The 13859-nt window shown below is 45.9% G+C and overlaps 1 protein-coding gene across 1 annotated transcript in view; it reads right to left on the minus strand.

Annotated features, from left to right (window-relative positions):
• Positions 1 to 435: 435 nt before the first annotated feature.
• The window catches only part of ARL9 (ADP ribosylation factor like GTPase 9), a 38896-nt gene continuing 25472 nt past the window's right edge, over positions 436 to 13859 (minus strand). Inside the window, exons 3-4 of the mRNA XM_065595818.1 lie at positions 2928 to 3103; positions 436 to 1881 (exon numbers count right to left, since the gene is read on the minus strand). Coding sequence (XP_065451890.1) covers positions 1702 to 1881; positions 2928 to 3103 — 356 coding nt within the window. The 3' untranslated portion in view covers positions 436 to 1701. The remainder of the gene's footprint in view (positions 1882 to 2927; positions 3104 to 13859) is intronic.

A 13859-nucleotide genomic window follows, 5' to 3' on the forward strand; every position in this document is an offset into this window, starting at 1 on the left:
GGGTTCAGCACTATACAGGCGGAATGGTGAGGTTGGAAACTGGACAGAGACCGAGGTTTGAAATGAACACACTTACCCTCCCCAACAAGCAGCATGAGAGAGAGTTTGAACCCCCTTCCTTTCCCCAGACAATCAACTAACAGGAGTGGCCCAAGGAATGGTTGCAGGCAGTCGCTGTTAACCAGGGGGAAAGTGCTAGCTGCCTGAGCTGAGTCAGGAGGTGGGAGGTGAAGCAGCAGCCTAGAACAGGAGATGTGTGCGAAGCAGAGGAAAAGAGGTCTTTGGAGAAAGAGAGTGGGAAGGCTGGGACCAGGATTTTGACATTAACAATACCAGAGTGTAATAAAACCTAAAACTAACTCTACCAGACCATCGGGAGGTTCTGGAATATCAGCTGAGCAGTCTTGCCAGATAAATGAAACTCAGACATGTGACTACGATAAAAGGTTCTGCTTTATATAACTGTTTCAGTGGACAAATGGAAAGGCTGCTGCTACAAAACCTTTGTACAGTATCTGCTGTTACAAAACCTTTGCTTGGTATTTACAGTATTTTCTAAATATTCTTAAGGAGGTACATTCTTTAAATTAAAGAGACAATGGCAAGATGAACATAATGAACAAACTGTTTTCCTTATCTGTAAATAGCCGAAGTAATTTTTAAAATGTGATTTATTTTTCATCTTTGATACCGTTTGTTTACTTTTGGCATTTGACTTAGTTCAGGGCTTGTCAACTTGCCCTGAAGTAACTTTAATTGTCTTTAAAACCAATATAGTTAAACTAATGCAAGAGGGGTGGCTGGACAGCTTTATCTGGTATAAGAATGGCTAATTTCAGTTTAGCTTAAACAGGTTCCTAGTTGAATTAAACTAAACCAAAATAAGCCACTCAAACTAAAGTAAGTGTCCCTACAGCCGTTTGCACCACTAACTAAACAGGTTTAAATTCTCATTGTAAGTTATACTGTTGAAACTATTTCTATAGTCAAAGAAACCCTTAGACAGTGGTTTCTGCCTTCTCAGTTTCACTTCCTGGTTTTCACACACTAACAAAAGGCTACAAGCCAAGCTTTTCAAAAGGGATTAGTGATTTTGGGTGCCCAACTCAAGACACCTTAAAAGGGCCTGATTTCCAGAAAGTGACAAATGGCCACCCTCTGAAAAACAGCCCTTCCCAAAGGTGTCAAGCTGGACACTCAGAAATTGGGGCATCCAAAATTGCTAGCCACTTCTGAACAATCGTAACCGTCCCAACACTGGGGGAACGTTTTCCTATTTGAAAGTGCAGAAATCATTGTTATTAGGATTTTGTAAAACACAGAAACAAACAATGTCAGGCTCAGCTCCTCAGCTGGTACAAATCAGTGTCATGTAATTGAAGTTAATTGAATAAGGTTGATTTATAACAGCTGAGGATCTGGGTCAGTGTTTCTAAACTGCCTCTCCCATTAACTCTGTCTTCTTGAAACTTCCCCCACCCTACAAATATTTAAAAAAAAGACACTGCTTTTCAAAGATATTTTAAACTGCAAACCCTAAATAAAATAGATGTTTGTAACAAATTGACATCATTTTCATATAAACTCCACGCATTAGGAAAAATAATGCCACATATTTTGATTTGAAAGTGAAACTATTGTGGCTGCAAGCTGGCAGTACAATAACACAGTATCCCATTCCTGCTCCCAGGAGAACAGTTGTCACTGAGTTTCTGAAACCAGCTGCGCAATCAGTTCCTTGGCATCCTTCATGCTGGAAGAGATCTCGGAGCCATCCTCTGCCACGTGGGTTCCAATCAGGAACATCTTTCTCTCATCTCCCATTTCAGACAATGCCAGGGCATCATGAATGTCTGTGATGCAATATGCACCTTTGAGATCCTGACCAACAAAGACAAAACAACTCTGTTACTTGCATCCCTTATAAACACCAATTACGCCATTCAGGCTCTGAGGCAAAGACCAGAACATTTGGATAATTGAGAGTGAACACTGTGAATTGAGGGGAAGATTTTCAAAAGTGTCTAATGGATTTCGGAGCATAAATTCCTACTGTCTCTGTGATCTGTGCTCCCAAAACCCTTCGGCCTTTTGAAAATCTGGCTAGCTCCATACAATCCAAGGGCATGATCCTGTTTTATGCTGTTCCAATGTCTCTGACAGCAAGGCTCATCCCTGAACTTGAGAGTCCCCACTGGGAACATGACCCAATGGATTTCTGGAAGTGCACACCCATCAGACAGATGCATGGCCCAAGTAAAAGTCAACTCATTAGAAAATCTGAGGCAAAGCAAAAGAAACAAATAGGGTTTTAGTAAGATAAGAGTATCTTGTTTTAGAAAAAAACAGGCATTTTCTTTGTCATATGGATATAATATGGGTGTGATTCAATACAGGGCGCAGAGTAGCCAAGGAATACAAAGTTATCTTCTGTATTTTAGTGCATTAGGTAGGAGAAAATGTGTCTAGCTGAGAGAAAGCATATTGCAGTTCCTTCAGCTATGCACCCATTCTATGAAACACAAAGTGCCTAATATAAAGAATCATTTGGGATCCACTAAGTGGACACTAGTAGGTAACGTGAAACATAGAGAGAAATGCCCTCCAGCCCCTAAATTAAATAATATTTTCCCAAGACACTGTACAGACACATTGCTGAGCCTTCAGGTCCAAGCTGTCAACCAGGGTTAGCCAGTTCTCCATTTCTGCACCTGCAAATTGCACACACAATTTCACATGTGCAATTATTTACACTCCCACTTAGGTCATATGGATATCTAAGCACCTGACCTAAACTGTGAGTGCAAAACCAATCCAGAGATTGTTTTCATCTGCAATTGGGAAGCACAAAATTGAAGATCAGCTTCTGAAATACCTGGTCTTTAAAGATTCAAATGTGTTTGGAGAGGTTTAAGTTTCCCTTTTACCTGTTTATTGGCTAGGATCACCACGGGCAGAGTGGAGTCATTTTGGATCAACTGATGAAGAAGCTGTTTAGCCAAAGGGAAGCGCTCATGATCTGCTGAATCCACAACGTATATCAGCACTAGAACCCTGGGCAGGTACATCTTCCAATAGGAACGCAAAGATTCGCTGCCCCCAACTGAAAGAGAACAGTATGGCAGAGCACTCTGTTAGTAACCCAAGCAGTGCAGCTACAAGATATGCAATGTGAACACAAGATATTCAGATTAGAGAATATTTGATTTTATGTACTTTTGTTATCCCTTAACAGTTCCTAAATATAAAGGCACCTAATCAAAATATCATCTCCTTATTTTTCAAATGTTAAGCTCTCCTCAGTCTCTGTCTCTCTCTCTCTGTTTTTTGGGGAAAAGGGAGTGGGGGAAGCTAGACAGAATAGCAGATTCTCTCCCTGAAAACATTCCTACAAAAGACTACGTCCAAGTGCTTGCTCTTTTATTAAGGCCTAACATCTTCAAACATTTCCTCTAGTTCTGGGGATCTCTCGGTTTGGGGATCTGACTTGAGACACCCAGGATCTGTTTTTTTCAAAAGTGCTGAGTCCTCCCTACTACGGTCAGGATGCACAGCCATAGGTGCTTAAGAAGAGAATCCCAATGAACTCACAGAACTAGGTGAAAGTCATTGCTTCGGATACATTTTACCGACCCTAATAGCTTCTGGATCCTGAGTTAAGCTGTCTCCAATACAAGGGCTGCAACACTATACCTCCCAACTACTCGGCTGAGTCACCCACCAGTAACATAACTGAGCTCAGCCTGATCCAATCTGCAAAGAGGACTTTTGCATTGCCTGTGGATTTCAGTAGGAGCAGTCCCCCAGTACAAGGTGTGATCATGCACTGCTACTCTGCGCAGCTTGCCTGATCCACTCTTTTAAGTGACCAGAGGAGCAGAATGTACAAGCTTCCTCTTAGGCAAACTTCAAAGTCAGTGCAATGCTCTAGTGGAGGCTGATGTATATTAAGGAACAATTAGAACATTTAGTCTGATCTCCTGTTTAACACAGGCCATAGAATTTCAACTAGTTACTAACAGAGTGCTGAACAGCAGAACGCCTCTGTGGATTATTACAACTATAAATATGGTGCATTTATAGCATGCTTTGTAAACATGGGGGCCAAATATTTCACAAATGGTCACTGAGTTGGGCCCCCGTCCTTCCAGCATAAGACATCTGGGGCTTGATTTTCAGAAGTGCAAAACTCTAACCGATTAGAATGGAGGTTGTGGGTGCTCCGCACCTCTGGAAATCAGGCCCCTTGGTGCGTCATGGTGACTAGCTAAAGTGAGCAAGCACATTTGTAAACGTAGGCCTGACTGATCCTCACCATCACCTCAGAGGTAATACCCAGATAGGGAGACTGACGCACAGAGGGGAAGTGGGTTTTTCAGAGCCATAAAGGGTTAAGAGTCAATGTCAGAGCCAGCAATAGTTCTGTCCCATGTTCACACCCGACCTTTCTACTCTGCTTGACACTTCCCAGCCCCAGGCGCCTGTCGCAGCCCCAACGCCTCCTGGCTCAGAGAAGCTGTTCTCCTCGGGGAGCCCAGCTGGACAACCTGATGCTGAATGGCAAGAGGCACTGCCTCGGGGCTAGTCTACACTACCACAGTGTATCAGCACAGCTGCGCCGCTGTAGAACGCCTGAAGACGCGCTATGCTGACAGGAGAGCGCTTTCATGTCAGCTTAATTACTCCACCACAATGGTGGGGACACCGCTTTAAGTCAACGTAACTTGCCTCACTTGGGGTGGCTTTTTCACACCCCTGAGCGACACAAGTTACATCGACTTAAGTGATAGTGTAGACAAGTCCTAGGTCTGGACACATGGCTTCCAAAGCCCCTCCCGTATCTGCTCCGCAGGGCAGTGTGACGACAGAGCTAGGAATAAGATCTGGGTTCTCCTGCATGGCAGGGCACAGCAGTATATGCACTGAGTAAGCACAATCCTGCACCCACTGTGCATCCAGATTCCCACAGACTTTATACAACTGGGATAGAGGGTTAGGCTATTATACATCTTACTACACAGGTAAGCCTGGACCATAGAGCTAAACACACAGTCACCCGACTGGCTTCTGACTGCATGTGTGGGGTTCGTGTGGGTTGTGGTATCATCACAACCCCTGGGATGCCCCTGGCACCTCGGCAGTGGTTTTGCTGCATTGTATTTGTATATCTGAACTCACAGGGCATTCACACAATTGTGGAACAAGGGTCGGTCCCCCTTACACACGAGATCAGCCATCTTGGGTACTACTGTGGAGTGACTGAGGCCTGGAAAACGGCAGCTTGTTTTTACATGTCTTCACCAGACCTTTGTACCTCAAGTTAACTGACTGTCCATTAACTAGAGGTACTTTAACACACTGAACGTTTGTAGTTTGGCAGAACCATTTTCCTGGGACAAATGACAATTGTTTGTAGCCTAGAAGAAATGAGCCTTTCAAAAGGGGTGCCTTCACTAGGACAAAAGGTGTGTTCTTAACACAAGTGAGCTCAGGCCTGCGCTACACTTACAGGTTCTGCCAGTTTAACGCACCAGTTTAGTTCAACTGGCAAAATCCTCCTGCTGTGGGCACGGCTATATTGGTATAAAAGTGCTTCTACTGGTATAGCTTATGCCAGTTCAGAGCAGTGGCGTGGCTAGGAATGGAAATTTCGGTGGGCCCCGGCTTTCAGGTGGACGGGCAATGACAGATGGTGGCAGCTCAGCTTTTTCCCCAACGCCACAACTATGCCCCTGGTTCAGAGAACGAACACAAGCTACCCCAGCATAAACTGGAGCCCAGGTTCTAGCCTGTACCCGTAGGGGGTCAGCTCTCCCAGGCTCCAAACCCAGCTCAAATGCTTTTCTGTGTGGCTGGTAGGGATTTGGGCTAACACCCAGGTAAGAGCCCAGGTTAACTGTGCAGTGAAGACAGACCAAAAGTTAGCTTATTCAAGTTAAGAACACACCATTTCTCCTACTGAAGACCAGGCCAAGATGTTCACAATCTTGAGTTAATTGGCAATTAATTAACTCAAGGTAGAAAAACCTCCAGTGCTGACCAGGCCTGTGATGTCAGCATACAATTGACTTCAAATCCCTTGCATAATGTTCATATTGGTCAAGGGGGGGTGGAATTCTTCACTTGTTTCGGGGGAGGGAGGTCACATCTGCTTAAATGCAGGGCCCTGTGTGTGTACTGGGCACCACGCGGGATCTAAAATCTGCAGCAAGGGCCCAGGGTCCAGTGCAGGCCAGAAATGTTGGAGCAGCTCCAGGTACATTCGAAAAAGGAGGATTCTTGGATTAAACACAAACACAGATCACACCAGCCATGATGAGATCTCTGATTTATATTGATTTGAAAGTCACTCTGTTTTATGCAGCTTCTAGATTTCCAGCAAGCCCTGGAATTTTGTTCTGAAAACACAGACCTGGCTACAGAAGTTATGGACGGAGGCTGGAAGGTTTGGGAACTGCAGAAAAAACAGCTGGAATTAGGGCACCCAGGGTCTGGCTACACTTGCAGATGTCCAGCGCTGGGAGTTAAACCTGCCTTCGTACAGCTGAGTAGGGAAAGCGCTGCAGTCTGTCCACACTGACAGCTGCCAGCGCACTGGCGTGGCCACATTTGCGGCAATTGCAGCGCTATTGGGAGCGGTGCATTACGGGCAGCTATCCCACAGAGCACTTCTTCCCATTCTGGCGCCATGCGTTGTGAGAAGGGGGCGGGGTGGGGAGGGGCTTTGTGGGTCCTGTCCCAATACCCCGTAATGCATCGCTTCGCATCCCAGCAATCCCGGTGTTTCCGTCCACATTTGGCACCATTTAGCGCCATCTTTCAACGCCATCTTTCAACGGTTTCTGTGCAGAGCGATCTGTGTTCCGTTTCGGTCTGCCGGAAATAGAGCCTGAACTGCTGAGGCGTAGGCTGACGAGTCTCATCAGTACGTCACGTTTGGCTGTCGAGTTATTCCTTAAGATCCAAAGTGACAGTGAGGAGTCCGATGATGATAGTGAGTTGCGTAACGCGTACGACACGAAATTGCTTGTGGCATTCACGGACATGCTCAGCACCGTGGAACGCCGCTTTTGGGCTTGGGAAACAAGAACTGAGTGGTGGGATCACATTGCCATGCAAGTCTGGGATGACTAGCAGTGGCTGCAGAACTTTCGGATGAGAAAGGCCACTTTCATGGGACTGTAAAAAGCAACAAAGAGTCCTGTGGCACCTTACAGACTAACAGATGCATTGGAGCATAAGCTTTTGTGGGTGAATACATGTGTCTGACGAAGTGGGCATTCACCCACGAAAGCTCATGCTCCAATACATCTGTTAGTCTATAAGGTGCCACAGGACTCTTTGTTGCTTTTTACAGATCCAGACTAATACAGCTACCCCTCTGATACTTTCATGGGACTGTGTGAGGAGCTCGCCCCCACCCTGCGGCGCAAGGACACGAGATTGAGAGCTGTCCTGCCAGTGGAGAAGCAGGTGGCTATTGCAATCTGGAAGCTGGCAACTCCAGACAGCTACCAATCAGTTGCAAACCAGTTTGGAGTGGGAAAGTCGACCTTTGGAATCGTGTTGATGCAAGTTTGCAGGGCCATTAATCACGTCCTGCTCAGAAGAACCGTGACTTCAGGTAACGTGCAGGACATTGTGGATGGCTTTGCACAAATGGGTTTCCCTAACTGTGGAGGGGCGATAGATGGGACGCATATTCCTATTCTGGCACCACCCCATCTAGCATCCGAGTACGTTAATCGGAAGGGGTATTTCTCTATGGCTCTCCAGGCGCTTGTGGATCACCGTGGGCGTTTCATTGATATTAACGCAGGCTGGCCTGGAAAGGTGCATGACGCACGCATCTTTTGGAACACTGTTGTTCCAAAAATCTTTTGGCCTGTTCAGGAAGCTGCAGGCTGGGACTTTTTTCCCCAGAGTGGAAGATCACGGTAGGGGAAGTTGAAATGCCCATTGTGATCCTTGGAGACCCCGCTTACCCGTTAATGCCGTGGCTCATGAAACCCTACACGAGGAGCCTTGACAGCAGCAAGGAACGGTTCAACTACAGGCTGAGCCGATGCCAAATGACCGTGGAGTGTGCTTTTGGCCGTTTAAAGGGCCGCTGGCGATCTCTGTATGGGAAGCTGGACTTAGCCAAACACAGCATCCCCGCGGTTATATCCGCGTGCTGTACCCTCCATAATATTTGTGAAGGGAAGGGTGAAAGATTCGGTCAGGCATGGACCTCCGAGGTTCAACACCTGGAGGCTGAATTTGCACAGCCAGAGAGCAGGGCTATTAGAGGGGCCCAGCGCGGGGCTGCAAGGATTAGGAATGCCTTGAGGGAGCAATTTGAGGCTAAAAACCAGCAGTAATGTCTGGTGCCCTGCATGGGAGTGAAGTGCAGTGGTTACAATGTTAGTAGGAATCTGTGTTTGCTAAGCTGACTTGCAGTGCCTGTTTCTTTCCTGGGCTAAGGTATCTTTTACTTTATGCAATAATAAAGAATGTTTTGTTTTCAAAGCCAAAAAATCCATTTATTGAAAAGAAAATTCATTTATTGACAGAAACACAACTGCTTGGGAATCAGAAAGGGCAAGGGAGTGGGGTGGGGAATGGTACAATCATAGATTTGCGTATGTCCTGTCTGGAGTGCTGTGCAGTGAGTGCTGCACTTCAGGATGGCTATACTGCATGGTGATGGGGGTTGAGTGCAGAGGTTAAGGGTCGTAGTTTCCAGGGTTGGGTGGTGAAGATACAGGTGTTGGAACCAGCTGGTGGCGGTTAGAACCCGGATGTTGGGGAAAATGGTTTGGAGGTGACATAGGGGCACAAGAGAAAGTTTTGGGACAAGGGCTACAGGGGGGACGGGCGCGGTAGTGCTCCGCCTGCATGGCGACGAGCGCCTGGATAGAGTCCACTTGGCGCTCCATGATGCTCATCAGCCGATCCGTGCTTTGCTGCCAGTGCTCCGCGCTTCGCCGCTGGTGCGCTGCGTTTTCCTGGTGGATCCTGCTTTCGCTCTCCCTCCACTCCTGCACTTTTTGATTCTCTTTAAGAGATTAATGCATCACTTCTTGCAGCATTTCTTCTTTGCTTTTTCGCGGTCTCTTCCTGAGTTTTTGCAGTCTCTCAGCCGGTGATAACACGGACGGCTGAGATCTCAAGGTTGCATCTATAAAGACAAAATGCAACACTTAACAGAGGCAGCATTGTTTATACCAGACAGAGTAATGATTCCCCCGCACTTAAGGAGAGCACACACAGTCTACACAATAGTATAATTTTCCCATCCCAAAGAGAGCGCATATAACCCACGGGAGCCCTAAAATAGTGAGTAAGGGGGACTGATTGTTTCAGGGCTGCACTGTACTCTGGGTTTCTGTGCCTTGGGGAGAGCCAACAGCTGCAGGGGGCACCTACACTGAACACTGTCCCAACATTTTCCACAGGAGTTCGTCCTGGAAGATATCTCGCTGCTAAGGGTGACCTGGGAAGCAAGGGAGGGTCTTCTACTGCAATGCGGCTTCCGCCCTGGCCCATATGCAGCTTGCCTGTGTGCAGCAATGGTCCCCCCGCCCCTCGCGGCATAGTGGCGCGGACACGTTAGCCTGGCTGGGACAAGGACCACGGTGGCTCTCCTGATAAACCTGCGCAAGCCCATGGCCCACGTTCTGGATGAGACTTTCTAAGAGATTACCAAGGCCGATTACCGCGATGTGATAGACCACATCAATGCACTATTCCGCATCTAGGCATGCATGCAGCCCTAACCCTCCTCTTCCAAAGAGCCCGCACCAAAATAATTCCTTCCCGAAAACAAAAGCCGCTTACCGGGAACCTGCTCTTCTGTTTGTTCTCCACCAAGTACCGGCCGCTGCGACTGGCTACCTTCCTCCTGGCTCGAGAAGAGCTCCTGGCTGCATGCCTCCAGGGATTCCGGGGTGTCTCCCCCCACCCCAGCACCCTCACTCCCGCTTTCCTCCTCCTCCCCGCCGCTCTGAAGTGTCCATGGTGGTGCTCGGAGTGGAGGTGGGGTCACCCCCAAGTATCGCTTCCAGTTCTTTGTTGAATTGGCAGGTCACGGGGGGAGCATTCGAGTGGCCGCTTGCCTCGCGGGTTTTGCGGTAGGCATTCTGTAGCTCCTTCACTTTAATCCTGCACTGCAATGCATCCCAGTCATGGCCCCTTTCCATCATGGTCCTTGATATCTGCCCGAAGGTATCGTGATTCCTACGGCTGGAGCGCAGCTGGGACTGGACAGCTTCCTCCCCCCAAATACTGATGAGGTCCAGCAACTCGCCATTGCTCCATGCTGGGGCTCGCTTGGCGCGTGGATGCATGGTCACCTGGAAAGATTTGCTGATAGTACTCCACGCCTGGCTGAGCAAACAGGAAGGGGATTTTTAAAATTCCCGGGGAATATAAAGGGTGGGTCTGATGGTTGGTCACATGAGGCCAGGGCAGTAGAGTTCGAACTGATGACCAGAGTGGCTAGAACAGGCATTGTGGGATACTGCCAAATACTTCTGGAGGCCAATCAGAGGGTATTGAGTGGCCACACTGGCGCCGCAGCACAGCAGCGGCAGCGCAATACTCACTATTCCTCTCGGGGAGGTGGAGTACCAGCAGCACTGTAGCCGCGGAGATACAGCACTGTACGTGCCTTGCCAGCGTGGACGGGGAGTGAGGTACAGCGCTGTGGGCGGCTTTATTGCACTGTAACTTGAAAGTGTAGCCAAGGCCCCAGGAAGCAGTGGAGACTTTTTGGCCCAGGAAGCAGACTTCCCTGTTTTAAGGAGGGGATAGAGGTCCCTTGCTCCCCAGCCCAGAAGCTTTTCACCAGGAATCACACAGCCCCCGAATCCCTCACTGGAGTTCCACCAGACTAGAGTGGCAAACCAGGCCCTTGATCTTAATAGGTTTTATTTCCACTAGGAGAATCATTGCACATGCTGCAAGGTTTTTGCAGCTAGAAGCTTCTTTTTAGTTCCCAGCAGCCTCTTCTGAGAACAGAGCCCTCAGAAGGAGAGTCTCCCTAGCCATTTTCAAAGCTCCAAAGGGAAAGCTTAAAAGATTTATTCTAATTGTGTCACTAAAAATGATGCGTCTTATACAGGATATGTAATCACTTATTAAGCTATCTGAGAGTCCGATAATGTACTTCAGGACTGAGAGGATGCAGACGCATTAGGATGCATGGGAAAGCAAAGTTATTACAAGGGAAGTTCCATTTTTTCCCAATTTATGGTATTTACCTGGCCCCAATTACCACAGTACCTGAGCGCCTCTCCCCTCCATCAGGTAAGGAAGTGCTATTGATCCAACTTTTTATAGTCTGCAAGGCCAGAAGGTACCACTGTGATCATCTAGTCTGACCTCCTGTCAGGCCAGAGAACTTTCCCCAAATAATTCCCATTTTACAGATGGGGAGCCTAAGGCTAGGTCTATACTACCCGCCTGAATCGGCGGGTAGAAATCGACCTCTCGGGGATCGATTTATCGCGTCCCGTTGGGACGCGACAATCGATCCCCGAATCGGCGCTCTTACTCCACCAGCGGAGATGGGAGTAAGTGCCGTCGACAGAAAGCCGCAGAAGTCGATTTTGCCACCGTCCTCACAGCGGGGTAAGTCGGCTGCGATACATCGAATTCAGCTATGCTATTCACGTAGCTGAATTTGCGTATCTTAAATCGACTCCCCCCTGTAGTGTAGATGTACCCTAAGTGTTACGCACACAGAGCCTAAGTGGTCTGCCCAAAGTCACACAGAGAGTCTGTTTCAGAGCAAGGAATTTACCCAGATGGCTCAAGTCCTAGGCTTGCCCTAGCCACTGGGCCATCCTTCCTCTCTCTAAATCCCTTCTTCCTCATGAATGCTAAGGATTGCTGCATCCTTTAAATGCTACTCTACCACCGGGAGTCAGGTGCTCCCAGTCTGGAAATATTACAGTGGCCTCTCCCACAGACACATCATTAATTGCTATGGAGATAGTGACACAGCGGCACACAGATTTTAAAGGTATTTAAGCTCCTAGTGGTATTTTTGAAAGCACCTAAATGCCTAAAAAGCCAGGTGGATAACGAGATTAAATATATATATATATATATATATATATATATAAATTTTTTTATTGAAGTTAATTTTTTAAAAAGAAACAAAGTATATCTGTTCAAACAAATCTCATATAATGACAATTTCAGTTAAGGCCTAAACTTTACTATAATCTATTAAAACCATTTTCATTACATAAAAAATAATATTCAAGCAATACTTGTTTGCTGCCAAGCTTTAAAGAAAGTCAGACCACTGAACTAGTGCAAGTCTCTGGCTAAGCAGAGTTTGCTGAAGTGCTAAACAGCAGTAGTGCAAGACAGCAGTAGCCTCTTCTGCAGGTGCAGAGAGAATATTTTCTTTATTTCAGTTTATTCAATTAGTTCAGTTAAATTACTAGCTCATTCAAAGTTAAAAAAACAACTAGGAGCTGAAAAAGGAGAAAGTTTGTTTACCAATCTATGAATAAAACTGAAGCATGAGAGGTTGAGATCTGCTAGTTCTAAAATCTTGAAGGACATGGTGACCAGAATCAATCAGTTCAACGCACTAGCTACAGATCATACTTCCTTTGTTTATTAAATCAGTTTTAAAAACAAAACATGTTTTGATCAACTTAATTTTTTTCCCTCATGAATCTAGCAAGGTAGTTTTATTTAGCTAACAGAAAATTTTAAAATGCTGATTTTGTGCATTTAATTGAATTCCATTTTCCATCCAAATGCAGCCTGACATAGATCACAAGTAAACAAATAATTATCATCTAGTAAAGGAGAAATGTGTCCATATTTTCTAACATAATAAAAAGAAGTAAAAATTAAGAATCTGAGTAAATGTAAGCAAAGCTATATAATTGCTTAAATAACTATGTATCGCTATGGTATATTCTCCTGGTTAGTAAAAAAGTAGTACCAAAACATACCTCAGCCTTTCTTTAGGAATATAACTAAAAAGTACAAATACAAAACAAAATTAAAATTGATTATTTAAATCAAAGCTTCCTGCTTGCTGATTTAAATCACTGATTTAAAAATCAACCGACCCTGCACAGACACTTTTGAAAATCCCACTAGGCACCTGAATACCTTTAAAAATCTGGCCCTATATTTTCTAAATACTGGATTTCTGTTTGCTTGGTTCTGTTTAGTTCTCATAAAAGATGCTGGCCTGACAGACCAGGAAAGTTCTATTTATCCACCAACGAGGTAAACAGGTAACACCATAACCTTCTATAGACTGCCCTGCCAACACGCCCCACCCATTCTAGAGAACAGAACCCAGCTCTATGTACATTCAGTTATTATTATAGGTGGAGCACGAGCAAAGTTACATAAGGGTTTCCATTCTGTTGCTCACAATTTGTTAATCTTTTCTGTTCTGGCTGAATATAGGCAGGGCTGTTCTTCATCTGGGAGTGACATTGTTCCCCTTAAATTTTAGTCAAAACAGATCAGTAGTTTCAAGAACAAAGAACATGGAAAAAAATATACCTTTTCAGTTATCAAGAAAAGAAAGTAACTTTTCTCTAACAGCTCTAGCACATCCACGGTACATAGTAAGAACTAGACATTTGGGGTAGAGATAATCCCGTGGTTACAGCTGGGCCTGCCTTTTGGTGGTTATGATCTGTTAAAGTTATAAGTATTTTTAAAATGTGCTTGGAACATGTGTGCTGGATTCGGTAATGCCGTTTTAACGTTTGCCAACATTCTCCTGGTTCAGCATGTGTGCATAACACAGAAAATACCACAGGCCATATAAGTAAATAGATTAGATAGGGCGGTGCAGATTTGACTGACAGAAACTGAACAAAGAC

Source organism: Chrysemys picta, chromosome 5 (assembly GCF_011386835.1).
Source record: "Chrysemys picta bellii isolate R12L10 chromosome 5, ASM1138683v2, whole genome shotgun sequence".
In the NCBI taxonomy this organism is placed as follows: Eukaryota; Metazoa; Chordata; order Testudines; family Emydidae; genus Chrysemys; species Chrysemys picta.